A 14,688-nucleotide genomic window follows, 5' to 3' on the forward strand; every position below is an offset into this window, starting at 1 on the left:
TCTTCCACAAGAGTATAAATCAGTTCACCTCTACCAAGTTCACCACTGCTTTGCATGTTGAGCCGACACTTCATACGAACATCTTTCCAACATAATGTCATGATTTATTAGTTCAGTCAAGTTTATTTTATCCTGCTTCCTCAGCTGAACTGGTTTGTCAGTGTAAGACTCTGTTTTGTGGTTTTTTTTCTGTGAGTATATGGCAAAGGGGAGGGAATAGGGCTTCACTCCTTTTAACAGGAATATGTGGCACTGAAGGATATGGTTTGCCGACATGGTGAAACTGGGTTGATGATTGAACTAGATAATCTTAGTGGTCTTTTCTAGTTTTAATAATTCAATGAGCAGTCTTATCTCCCTGTTTTTGGCATAAGCTCTCCTGTAGTTTTTGGAGTGAGGCAGTAAGTGAAGCTCTCTGCAAGTGCCAAAAGCTCAAATGAGGCAGCAGGCATTCATCTGAAAAAATGCTTGCATTATTCATGTGAAAAGGAATACACAGTGTACTTGTTCAGGGGTAACCCAAGACCTTCAACCTACCCTCAGATATAGCAACCCCAAAAAACACACATATTGATGAAGTAGTGTCATCTTGGGAAAGGCCTTCAAAGAGATGCTGTAAATTTGCTCTGTATTCAGAGATGAAGATTATCTAAACACAGCTGCAATATTTTGCCTTATACCTGAACTACTTTAATATTCTGTTTGAAATTTTTGTTGCTTCCTAATTATTTTTTGAAGATTAAGGTGTATCAGGGCAGATAAAATAGAATCTATCCTCATTCTGTAAGTGCTGAAGTTGTCATATTCATTATTTTTCATTTTCACGATAAAAAAAAAAACAAAAAAAACCAACAGTGTTTTTGTTTCTCCAACAAGCTGGTGTTTTCAATACAATTGGATAACAAGTTTCCAGATAATTTTTTTTAAGTCTAGGTTTATTAAAACAATGTGATTAAAATTTGGACTAATAAACATGAAAGAAACAAGCAAAGATTCAGAAATTATTAAAATCTCTCCAGTAAAATTATATCCTTTTATGCTTTTTGAAAAGTGGAAGAATAAATGAAAATGGTCTTTCAGTGTCTATATATCGTATGAAATGTCTAAATAGCCTGAGATATAATCTTGGATTTTTGCACTTAAAACTTTGGAGTACTTGGAGAAAAACATTTATGTTGTCCTCCAGAATATAAAACTTACATTCATCTGAAAGGAAGAATTACAAATAGGCTTCACTAGTCATCTCCTGGTTTTAACAAGAACATGTATCAGAACAAAGCTACTTTTACAACAAACTAAAACCCAGGTAAGAATAGAGCATACGTGCAGAGCCCCAAGGGGATGAAAAATAGGAATTCAAAACACTTTTCCTGGATTATTGGTTTTCACTTCTCAGAGTGTACATTCTGCCAAAAAATACTGAACAAATACTACTTATCTCTCCTATGCTAGCAGCACTCTTAACATGAAAAGTCATGACGATTACTCAAATACATTCATTAGAATGCAAGAAGGGAATATAAAATTCACCGTCTTTATTTTTTATCTAATTTATTTCTGATTTCAATTTCAGTATTTCAGATTTCATTGAAAACTAGAGGATTAGTGAATAACATTTCTACTACATACCTGCTACTTGTAATAATGTCAAGAAGCAAAGAACTAAGTGTGAATTCATGAGAGAAGTAAAAGAAAATCTAAGCAAAATACGGATAAGTTAGTCATTATTTAAACTTATGTTATGTGCTACATAGGAATATAAACTAGAATCAATCATAACTCTTTCATCTTTTCACATCCTCTATAACACTGAAAAAAAAAAAAAATTCAGGAGACTGAAAATTGATGTAAACCTAACAAAGGGAAGTTAATATTTAAATATTGGCAATTAATATTGGAAGGTAAACTGCCCAGATTATTATGGCATTAACATGAGAATACAATGTGCCTTTATTATAAGAACTCCATCAGAAAAACTATTAACTGCGGATCTTAAACCTTCAGTTTTTATATATGCTAATAATCATTATAACAGGCTTGGCTGAGGCAAGCATCTAGTGTACTACAATAAACAGCTGTCATTCCCCTAGTTCAGAAAATACAGCACAACTGAATGATGAGAGACTGGAGACTGACATGAAGAAATGAAACATTTTTACGGACATCAGAAGGTTAGAAAGAAAGCATAACTTCACAAAACATCACTTGTTCATTACCTGTCCCAGAGAGTAGGTGAAGATTTTGCGAGCCTGCCCTGGAGAATTCTAGGTTGCCATAGGCAGGTTGGCACCCAGGAATTTCGTACCCTGCAGCATGAATAGAGGATAAACCATGGCTAGGTATGGCTCATAAGACATACGAGTGATAACCTAGCTAGATTTGCTGCATATCAATAGGCTATGGAAAAATTTGGTAATATCTTTAAAACAGTCTACAAAACAAGATGGTGTTCCAGTGCACACATTGATTGATTTTCTGGTACAGTGTATATTGTAGGTCAGAATAGGCATTTAGGATTGACCTTTATCATGGCTGTAAATGGATGCTACTCCACCTACTTTTATGGAGGAGAATTTGCTCTTAAGATTTGTGAATAAAGCCCTTTTATTTTGGCATTGCAAAAACTCAGATTAAGCAAATTTATGCTTCATCGAAAGAGGGTCACCAAAATTCCTTCTGAGCACCACGGTAAGAATATGTTCAATAGTTTTAATTAAATCTGGGCTGAGGTTCAAGTTCCACATACCAGGTTCCATGCACATCTACTGGCAGAAGAAACAATAGCTGCAAAATGTTTGCTGGAAATGAAAAGCACAAAAGGAAGCAATCTGAACAAGCAAAATAAGCCACAAATAACACACAGCAAAAGCAGATCCTGAGCCCAAGAAAAGGCCAACAAGACAAGCAAATTAGCAGTGAGATCTGTTGTCCAACATTAACATCAAGCAATGCTGGTAAGATTCAAAATGATCTGTTCAATCCTTAGTCAAGCAAATTGTCACTCAAGTCAAAGATTGTTTTTCCTGAGTAAAATCTGAGTAAGAACAGCAGTATTAGGCCACATAGAATATGCCAAATGGTATTGTTTTGTTGCTTTGCAATATTAGAAATGCGCATTAAATGCCTTGAAGGATAAACAAAATAAAAGGTAAGGTTTTCCTAACTCAAGCACATTCGTATTTATGAAACAGAATTTTTGCATTAATTTTCCCTGTGGTCATTGATCACTGTACATACAGAAAATCCTACCTTGCAGTCAATTAGTGGTGACCTTTCAGATGTCCCTATGAACACATCTTTACAGACAGGGACACGTTTCAGGACCAATAGCTGTGCAACAGAGAGCAGCAGAGAATCTCCACAGTTATGAATAGAGAGAACTCTGCTACTTTAAGTCCACGTGAGAATGGGTTCACTTTAAGAAGTACCAGCAGCAAGATTTTTTAGAGTACTTACAGGAAAAGAACTATGTGAATTCCACTACATCAATCTAGTTGTGCCACTGAGTTATTCATAGAGAAATTGAGGACTATTCCAAATATCTTTTAACTTCTGTACTAGACTTGGATTAAATACATGAAGAATCAAAGTGAATACAGAGAAATAATAGATGGCTTGAAGTTTAAGTGCTGTTGTCACATGAACTTACAGCAATATTAATTTAATTCAAAGTAGAGCTGAGGACAAATGTCTGAAATCTGCACTATTTCAGCATCATCGATTCTTCAGTGAGTTGTCTGTATTACTTTGCATTATGTATCTCTAACAGCTTTCCTGATGTACTCAGATGAACTATAAATCTCATAATCGATAGGTGTCGACTTAGTACATATCAGTGCTGCAGTATTACTCTATATATTCATTCTCAACTATGAGTGGCAGGAAAACTGTCCACGGTAAGAATGGGTATTTAAAAATGGTCTCTATCTGGCCATCTACTTTGCATCTGCATATGGAATTGTAAACTACTCCTAAAAGTCAAATCTTAATTTTGAACAAGAATGGGGAATTCAGCCACAGATTTTTCCAGAATCAATGGAGATTTTTGAAACCATTGCATTTTGCACATTTCTCCCTAGTTCACAGAGAAATCCTCCATACTAGTTTCCTAACTTCCAAATTTTGAAATGCTTTTGCTTGGTTTTCAAATCCACAGAATTAATTAATGTGGTGTTCTTGAAGCAAAAACATTATCTCAACATGGACAAATCTCTGCAGTCTTCACATCCATTATCTGCATTATTCCATGTAGCGTTTGTTAAACTAACCTCTCTCGTATCTTTTACTGATACGCAGTAAATAGCTTCGGTGTAGGAAATCCTGATAGAATATTTTAAGTCTATGAAGTTGACATGATTTGATAGAGAGCGGAGGAGTGTAAATTCCACTTTAGTTGTTTGCTCAATGTTTTTCTTGACATTTTCAAACAGCAAGTCCTGTGTAATTGCTCCATAAATGAGATAATGTAGTTAAGAAAAGCTCTGCTTGAAATGTGGTGGGTCTTACAGAAGCTCTCCAAAGTGACTTAATAACATCCTGTCTTCAATAATCAGTGTCAGTTGTAGTGAGTGTAATCACATTTTCATGTGCAAGATTTAAAAATAATTAGTAGCTGTAAGGTTTATTTATTTGCCAGATATTCAAAAACAAAACTTGATTTCTCAGCTTTTGCAGTTTACACGGGATATTGTTTTACCACTGGCAAATTAGTAATCAGCAAGATATGCATACGTATTTTTGTCTAAAGAAACTATGAATTTTAAAGGAAAAATAAAGGAAAATTTTCCCACATCTGTCACTGTCACTGAAACAACAGTTGTAAGAAAGTTGTAACTACTGAAAAATAAAAAAAACTTATTAATTTTGTATTTTTATAGTCATGGTATAAAACCAGCAGTTTGCTAAGGGAAAAATATCTGTCCCAACAAACTGACGATAAAGCATTTCAGATTACCAAACATTAAAATGACTTTTCATTGTGCTATGATGTAGTGGAGTTACTCATTTTCCTTTCCTTTCTATAGAGCTTTCTTTATCTCTCACTGATGTGATTAAAACAGACTCCTGTGACAAGTGAGGTTTGAGCTTGGACATACTGTTGCAGTAGTCTGTTTCCTTGTCTTGTCCTAGAACATTCAGTATGTTACTTCACATATTGTCTGTGGCTTATCTGACAATAATCACAGATGATAGCTGCATACGTATAGCCAATTTGGAAAAATAAAAAATTGGATTTCTCAGTGAAATATGATCAACACTTTATTTCTCTGCCCAGAGAGGAGCAACTACCAATTCATTGGGTTGGGTGGCAGAAGGCCAAACCTTTCCCCTGTGAAAACTCAGAAGGATTTTCTGTAGATGGGAAAGAATATGTCCTGGTCTGATTTTAGTTTAAACTCAGTGTGTGACCTGAGAGAGTTTTGAATGCCACCCTTAAACTGGATTGTGCTATTATGATTCCTGTTCTTGCCCAACTTAGCCCAACTTTGCCCCAGTATGAGAGAACATAAGCAGAAGAATAGCTATTTTTGCTTCTATTAACATCATGTAGCTATTTTAGGGCTGTGCTTTTATAAACACTAATAACCATTGACAGAAAAAGCTGGAAGAGCTGCAGGGACACCTTGGAACATACTGTCACGACTCTACCTCCACATCCCGTCCTCATTGAAGGAGCACGTGGTGGTGCTGATTTAGCATCACAGACTTGTGAGGTGCTGTCAGCTGCACTCACTACCTACTTTTCTACCAGTCTTGCCAAAGTAGGTAACTGGCTGTCATCTTCATGGAACAAAGGCTGGGGCTGATAAAAATGTCAAACAATCCATTCTCTTTGAGGGGGTGGCAGTTCTATTTCTGGAGTTACCTAGAACTATCTATGACCACAGCATTAAATAATGTAAAAGTGCTGCAGGGACTTTAACAATATATCTTCATGAATATTTTAAATACAATTTCCTAATTGAAAAACAGGCTCCTATAGAATCATGTATCCCCCTGGTTGAGCTTATGATCTGGTACCAAAATGACGTTTTCCCTCATCCTTATCTTTCTTTCTACTCCACTCTTCTAACAAGCTAGTGCCATGACTTCTCTTCATCTCCAGCTTCACCCGCTTTTGTTTCGTTTTCTCCCCAGTTACTGCAGTCCCTGTTCAATACACTTCTGGTATGGCCATGCTCCTCTTGGTACTTCAGCATTAGCTTCAGCATTAGAGGTGAAAAGCCCATCCCTTTATCTACTCTTGGGAAGCCAGACATTATAGAAAGGTTCAACTGCCACAAAGAGTCAGGGAGGAAGTTTTGCTTGATCTCAGAAACTCTTAGCTGGAGCATGCTTAGCTGAGCTCAATCTACACAGAAGTTAGTGACCAAACTTACATATCTCTGTTAACGACGTACCTTTTTTTTTCAGATACTTTTAAAATGTGCAATTCTGAGTGTTGGTAAATATATTATTCCTAGCACCTTGGAAGGCTTCTTTTGCATATTTTAGGTCCTTACTACAACTCAAACAGATATGAAGACTTTTTTTAATGAAGAAAATCATAGTCTATTTTTTATCTATGATTAAAACAACTTTTTATTCTTTTCAGTAGTTATATTTTTGGAAATACCTAAGCCATTTGAACATAAAAATATGGCATACAGCGATCCAATTAATACAGTTAAATTTTGCAAAGTGTTAAGCATTCTCTTAATGGAAAATTGAGTGAACTCTGCTATCAATGATGATACCAGGTATTCATAACTAACATGCCTACTTTTTTATCTATATTTACTAAACTGTATGGGCATTCCTGTGTGAAGTGTGTATGTGTACACACAGATGTGTATACATGTATGCATATGTATGCAATTTAAATCCACTATCTTTAGAAAGTACGTGTTGCTAAGTAATATATAAACCCTTAGGGTTAAATGTTCATGCTTAAACTATAAAAACCTGAATGAATAATCATCTCTGTATTAGGCATGCCAATAGAACGGTTGTGGTGTGTTTGAAGCTACCTGCAATGTTTTATTTTGTTTGTCGATGCCTTCAGCTACATGTGTAAAAAAGAAATTATGTTCCATTCAAACACAAGGCAATAGGTTCAGTAAAGGTGTTCCAAAAAGATGCAAGGATTTATGACTAGATGAATAAGCGAGCTTTTTGTTCTTAAAGTGTGAACATTTCATACCCTTTGTGAACAATTCCACAGGAGAAGACATGAGTTAATTGGTTTTACATAAATTTCTTATAATTAGATGCTGGTTTAAGCTCTCAAAGAATCCCTGGAAGCAGTCCACATTATTTCCAAATTTTTTACTGATTTTAGCTACTCTTAGTTTAGTTTCCATATGAATATCTATCATCGTCTTCAATCTAATTAGGCATTTCAGCACAATCCAAGATTATCTGAATCTTCGTAAGGTTGGCAATAACTTCTCTTGGTATCAATGTTGCATTTTATTGCAGCTATATGACTTCATATTCTGTCAGTCTTTAAACAGATGAAATATACTAACAGAACTGAAATTCAACAGCTGGCTGAGTGCAATTTTACTGATTATTAGATTTGAGAAAAGAGAAACAGGTGCAAAAACACTCCCTCCTGCAACTAAGGAAAAATATGATAGGAATTATTCATTCAGTATCTACATGGAAATAACAATAAATTGTTAATAATATTTCATTTTGAATTTCCTACTTGAGAAGCTGATTATCTGCATACTGTGAAAAGCATAAGCTAGCTTGCTGCCTTGCAGTTTAAAATATATTGCTGTAGAAGAAAAGCAGTCACACTTTTCAAGGTTATAGATCATCTTTGCAGTGCAATTCAGTGACAGTTGATAGTTTGTACACTGCTTAAATGCATTCTTTTTTTCTTAAGGGAATCAATAACCATAAATATACTGTATAGATGCCAAAAATATACCCATTATCGGTAGATATTTCTCATCCAAACTATACTTGCTTACGTGTTTTATTTGTTCCATGAAGTTATAGTTTTAGTAATGGCTCTCCAGTGCTTTTAGTGATAAGAGCCACTTCACTGGGGCATTTATTTTGAGAGTGAGTTTTTGTGTGATGTTAGAATCAAGTTTTCATGAGGAATGTTTTTCCATGTGTACAAAGCAAGTATCAGACTGACCTAAGGGCTGTTCTTCCTTACATTTCTACTTGGCTCTCTTCTTTGACTGGTTGAATAAGTACTTTTCATGTAATTAGGCCATCATTAACCACTTTAGCTTAGTTTATTCCTATCATAAAAGTTTTCCTCCAGCATCTCAGCAGCAGCTCCAAGTCTATCTCCTTTATATGGTTTGACTTCAGGCAAAAATGTTGCTTCAGTAGCCCTCTCAGAGGACCCTTAACAAAACCATGTTTTTTCAACGTGGAAAGCATTTTGGGGTAGCTGGTAGTAGGTATCTGGACAAAAAGACTTCTAGAAATGAATTTTTATGTCTTAATAAGAAAAACGTGGAGAAAATTGTTTGGTTTTCTAGTATGTAAATACTATAGTTGCTCAGAACATCAGCTGCATAAAACCGTAGCACATTAAAAGCTACCTTCAAAGTCCTTTATTATCAGCTTAATTCTCCCTTTTTCTTGCGTGTTTTTTTTTTTTTTTTTTTTTTTTTTTTTTTTTTTCCCAGTATTACTTGAAGCCTCTAAGTTTAGGAACCTTGGATCATCACTGACTCATGTTGTGCTCCAGAAAATGAACTACATAAGAAGTATTTTCTAAATATATGAAAGTATTTACTGCAGACATCAGCTGTGCTTGTGTGTTTATTTCATACCTTTCCAAAATCCAAGATGACATTTTTAAGTAGGCATAGGAATGTGTGAATAAAATTATACTGAATAAAGAACTGGATTAACTTTAGTGAGAATAGCAGCTCTTTTGTGCAAAGACTTTGTTCTGCACTTGCACAGATCCAGCAGTCTGTGACTGATGCCTCCACAGAAACTGAAAGAACTAATAATTACGAGACATCTTTTTAAAATAGCACTTGCCTTACGTGATAAGTACAATAAAGCCAACATTTCAGAATAGAATATTTTAATTGCTTCGCCTTGGATGTCCTAAATTAAATCTGAAAGATCAATAACTTTCACACTGAATACACAGGCTAAAGATCTGTTTTCTGAGCAGTTCCAATAAATTATTGGATGAGGTGTTTCAGCAAGAGAGGGAAGTGCTGTCTCTTTTGGAATATTGTCACACTCACATGTTTTCGAGACAGGAATTCATTCTGGAAGAGACTTAGGAAAAAAAGCATTTTTAGGAGACATTAGAGGTATGTTGGAGAAAAAAACTCAAAACAAAGGGGCTTTAGGTCAGTTCACAAAAAGGAAGACAGAGAGGATGTGGCCACACTTTTAAAGATAAGAGGGAGGAGATATAATTATTTCTTCTTAAGAAAAGTGTTGGCTTAAGAACAAGAGAGCAGAACTGTCCATGATTACACTTTCTTTTGGAAATCAGAAATTTTCTAATGATGGAACAACATGATTTTGGAACAGCTTTGCAATAAGAGTAGCTGACAAAAAAAAACCCAACACTTACAAGATGGAGTATGCTGTTGCCTGTAACTGCAGATAACTGTTTCAAATTGTCCATGCTCTTAAATGCCTTTTTTCCTAAATTGCTTTTTTCACAAAATGGCCATTGTCAACAGATTTATTCTAATAATGGATCTCAGCCCTTCCAGATCTTACTCCCTTCAGTCAAGTAAATTGGTATTTGTGGGAGATCAGAACCAAGCACCAGCTTAGAGCTGCCAATGACAGGATTCATAAAGAGAGAAAGTTTTATAGAGAAGGCACATTTCATTCTACATTTCAGAAACTGATGCAGCTAATTAATTTGTCATCTGATTTCAGCTAGCAAACCATTTATCAGTCCAACACTTTCACTTGTATGCAATACAAATGCACTGAAACAGAGCGGTTGTATTTTGAATTGAGTATACTATGATTACAAAGATAATATCTAGAGAAACATTCCGAGGTTGCTTCCAGGCAGCTTAAAATCAATAGAAATGCTGAGTATTCTACATCTCTTCAGATTTTATTTCTGCTTTGTCTACACAACCCTTATCTTTTACCCCTGAAGAGAATGGGTGCATTCCCTGTGGATACATTTCAATATCCCTTCTACTGAGAAAATTAAGCATGGACTGATCCACTTCAGAAATCTGCTCTCTGGAGAACTGGTAAAGATGCATGTAAACAACAGCCCTGAAGTATCTGAAATATTTTTGTGTTGTACTTTGGAGAACTGGTAAATATGCATGTAAACAACAGCCCTAAAGTATCTGAAATATTTTTGTGTTGTACTTTGGAGGTTAGATGAAGGAATTTTTAAAAAGGGAGAGATTAGATTTCACTCCAGAAATTGTTTTTCTTCTTCTGACTGGTAGGAAAACTGTCAGGTCCTCCTCCTCTGTCTGCCACCATAGTTTTAGATTCTTTTTGATAAACTCAGTTCTTAGAGGAGAAGTTATTCGTCTCTGACCGTACCTCTGATGAAATAATTCAGTGGAATTTCCTGGGTCGATTGGCATGGAGTTTATCTTTTGTATATCCATAGAGGTTATTTTAGTCCATCTAATACTCAGTGGGGCTATTTGCAATTGTTTCTCTCTAGTTTTATGTGTCTTCCATTATTTTAGATTTCTTAGGGTATGCTATTCAATTTAAAGGCACTTATCTATGCCATGCACTGCTACGTTAGACTCTTGGGTATGTCAAATAAACAATTTGGCTCCCTATGTAGAGAAAATCACTTCTATCATTTGAACGAGTCTCCTACCTATTCCCTTTCTCATCTATTTAAAGTATTAGTTCATTGAGGGAGGTGCAGTCTCGTAGGATTTGGGTAAACAGCACACAGTGTAACGACTCCTTATCTCAGTATGGGACTCCAATAGACAACAGAAAATTTGAGAAAGATTCTAGGAGGGTCACTGGAGTTGAGAATCTTTTGCAAAATCAAGAAAAAGGAAGGAAAAGACAATATCTGAAAGATGCAGACTTTGAGGTACGTTGAAAACAACCCAATATTCTTGGATTTGTCTGGGGTTGAATTTCAGACTAACTAATGGGAAGACTTGAAAATTGTTGTATTATCCTGAATACCGCTTGAAGCCTCAAAAATATCAATTAAAATGTAGAATCTGGAATATACAGTAGCCAGACCAAGCTCAGAACTGAAGGCAATGCAGATTTTCACCTCCCCATGGATGAATGCTGCCAGAAGAAGGGGCAGTGCTGAGATGGAGAAGCAGACATGGTGCCAGGGCCAGGGGCAACAACTGCTGCTTCTGCAAAGAGATGAACAATAGTTTTCATCCTATTTCCAGCAGCTTTTCCCTTGGCAATAGCAGTGGCAGGTTTCTGGCAGAGGCGAATTCAGACACATGCTCCTGCAACTGCATACTTTGTCTATGTCTAGAGCTGGCTCTGCAAATCCTATTCTATTTATTTTAGAGCTTGAAACATATAGTATGTCTGGCACAAGGCCCATTCTATGCTTAGAATGTGCTGTGAAGAGAAAAAGTAGCAATGCAAAATTGCCAGGTGTGAGCAATCAGAGCACAATTACGTTTGTTGTGAATTGAATGAATTATCTCCTTAAAAAAAACATATTAAGTGTTATAGAACATGTCTCATTTAGCAATTAAAAAATGTATATGTTCAGGTGAGTCTACTCACTACTTGGCTAACTCCTGCTATACTTTTTACACTTCCTTTTGAATGCCAGAACTGAGTCTGCTGCACAAAGCAGTCTCAGTCTTTATGCAGAGTCATAGGCACGGGACTGTTTTATTCAGTATTGACAATGTCAAAGTAAGATAACAGCAAACTAATGTATATTTTTAAAGCTGCAGAGATATAAATGCAGATTGTGGAACGGTGAAAATTCAAAGATACAGAAAAGACCTCTCATATTCAGAGCATCAAGCTTTAAAGGTGAGACAGGCTCTGAAGTAGTACTTGGCTGAAGTTCAGGTGCCTGCCTTCAATGGAGGAATATAGAAGGGTTGTTCTCTCCAACCAGTCCTACAGTTGCCTACATTTGGGATTTTGGAACTCTGTGAGAGTCTGAACAGATACAGAACTGCCTGGCAAAGATGTACCCAGAGACTTCTTCTGCTGGTTGCAAGATTGTACTGAGAGTGGTGATCAATGGCTCAATGTTTGGTTAAGGACAATGGGTAGTGAGACACTGGCATAGGTTTCCAGAGAGGTGATAGATGCCCTGTCCCTGAAGACAATCAAGGTTAGCCTGAACAAGGCTCTGAGCACGCTGGTGTAACTGTAGATATCTCTGTTCCTTGTAGGGGAGTTGGGCTAGATAGCCTTCAAATGTCCCTTCCAATTCAAACAATTCTATGATTCTATGACACTTGAGGAAATCGAGTGACTGCATTTTGTACCCAAAATATGATTTGGGTCAAATATCAGAAGAGCAAGAATGTGTGACTTTAGGTGTAGTAAGCTTATGCTATCCAGGCTGTGCAAACAATTGACATTTCAATATACTGTTTTGGATTTTGCTGCCAAGTGCAACTCATAGCTAATTGGACCCCAGGTTTGTAACACTATTAACTTCTTACAGTAAAAACATAGAAACCAAATCTGGTAGCTGATCCCCTTGAATGAAACAGGAACACTTACTGGAAGCCATTAAGGCAAAAATTACTATAAGATAGAAGGCCAAGACACCTGGAAATCTGGTTCATACATTTGCAAGGTTTAACAACTCTAAGTGATTAGAATCAAATTCCCAACTCAGCTAAAAGTTAGCACTGTAATACTCCCCAGTGTAGACTGAAGTTCTGCACAAGTCTTGAAGGAGTTGGAAAGTATCTTGTAGCCCATATGATCAAATCTTCTAGGGATGCAGAGGTCAAGTGTTGGGGTGAGCTATTAAAAGGTGAACCTGTAAATAAAAGGCTGTACTTTATTCAGTCTCACCTAATTACAGACACTTTAACTTTCCCACAAACTCTGCTAAAAGGTATCTCTTTTGCCAGAAATGTGCTACTACTTAGTAGCTGAGTAATGCTTTTTGTCTCTTTGCAAAGCCCCAGGCTACTGAGCTGTTCCAGACCAAAGCCGCAGCCTCTTGGCTCCCACAAACATAAAAAGTAATGGTTTAAGCCAGGGTAGATCAAAGACTTGTATCTAGCTAAAGGAACTGCTTGAGTTTTTATGTGGGGAAGGCATCCTGTCTAATAAAAAGATAACGCAGCTCAGCTCAGCTGATAAAAATTTCAGAGACTGGGCAACATTTGGTCAACAAGTAGGTGTTTCCCCTCCAATTATCTGGCAGTGTCCTAAGTGGTGCTTGCAGAAGCTGGTGACTGTTTATTAATATTATTACTGTCTGCAAGGGACTCCTGGGAATAGGAGATGAGAGGAGAGAAAGAACCACTAAGCAGAAAGATGTTATGGACATGATTAAGGTAGCTCAGATATGAAAACAGTGAGTCCTACATTATGAGATAGGTTATCTGTAACAATTTGGGTTGTTTTCTTTTCATTGTGGCATGTTCTCTATGCTTTCTGCAAAGAGAATTTCTAGAGCTGAAGGGTTACCTCTTTCCAGCTTCATTAGTGTTACTCATACATTTTTCATCCATCCTAACATCTCTGTGATCTCCTCTGCATAATTGGAGCTCTGAGTATAATATGAAGAAAGGTTTAACTTTTCCATGCTTTTGTATTTCTTAAATACAGCACAAGATCACAGAAAAGACTGCAATTTGTGTTCTGCCTATATAGTAGCTATTCTGAAGAAAGGGTCAAGAAAACCTTGACTATCACCAGGGGCTGCTTTGACTCGTAGCTAACCACTACACAACTGGTAACATCTGAGCATGGTATTAGAATTCAGATGTTTTTCTAATGTATTCTATTTTTCTGCCTCTGAGTATAGTTATACATTGCATCTTGTTAGATATTTCAGCAGCCACTATTCACTTTCCTTCAGTCTCTCAGTCTTCTTTAGGAAAGAAACTGCTCTTTTCCTTTGCTGCTGAAAGGGTGAGGCTGGATCTTGGCAGCTGTTCTACACCTCCAGATCCTTCAAATGGCCTATCTTAACTATTCACAAGAGTATCCAGTTAAGGTCATTATAGGTTGTTCTAATAGATCTTTTTCTTCCTGACTCTCTTCCTCTTTTGCAAAGTGTATTTTAGCATCATTTCCCAACTTCCTACTGGCAACTCTCTCCTTGCTGAGAAGTGACATCCTTTCACGGTCTAACGCCCAGTGCCTTGTTCCTGTCTTGTTTTTGTATGTTTAACAGCTCCAGACATCTTGGCAGGAGGACCAGAACATGCTCACTATCTGTATTTCTTGGCCTCTTTCTGATAAGACTGAGAGTTCCTTTGCTCTCTATGGACCTTTGAGTGAACAAAGCAGAAGGGAATGCAAAATCTTGCTCTCCTTCTCCCTTACTGTGATCAAGTGCAGCAACAATTGCAGTTCCTGTACTTTTGGGAGCAGACATTCTGAACTGTTCAAACAGCAAGCAGGGCATGAGTCCAGCCTAACATTTGCTTGCAGTGCTGCTCAACATCTACGAAAGATCCATGGAGAGTCTTTGGATGATTAAAATTTAGGATGAACTCCAGTTTTGGTGAATTTAGCCAGTAGGAATTTTGCTATGTGTTTCTTCCGATT

At 36.7% G+C, this 14,688-nt stretch overlaps 1 protein-coding gene across 6 annotated transcripts in view; it reads right to left on the reverse strand.

Annotated features, from left to right (window-relative positions):
* Positions 1–14,688, reverse strand: part of BEGAIN (brain enriched guanylate kinase associated) — a 138,640-nt gene that overhangs the window by 67,212 nt on the left and 56,740 nt on the right. For 3 of the 6 annotated variants that reach the window (XM_085225638.1, XM_085225639.1, XM_085225641.1), the window contains exon 3: positions 2,217–2,306. The exons of the other annotated variants lie outside the window; for them this stretch is intronic. In XM_085225638.1, coding sequence (XP_085081764.1) covers positions 2,217–2,306 — 90 coding nt within the window. The remainder of the gene's footprint in view (positions 1–2,216; positions 2,307–14,688) is intronic. 6 annotated transcript variants of the gene reach the window in all.

Source organism: Meleagris gallopavo, chromosome 5 (assembly GCF_905368555.1).
Source record: "Meleagris gallopavo chromosome 5, MGAL_WU_HG_1.1, whole genome shotgun sequence".
In the NCBI taxonomy this organism is placed as follows: Eukaryota; Metazoa; Chordata; class Aves; order Galliformes; family Phasianidae; genus Meleagris; species Meleagris gallopavo.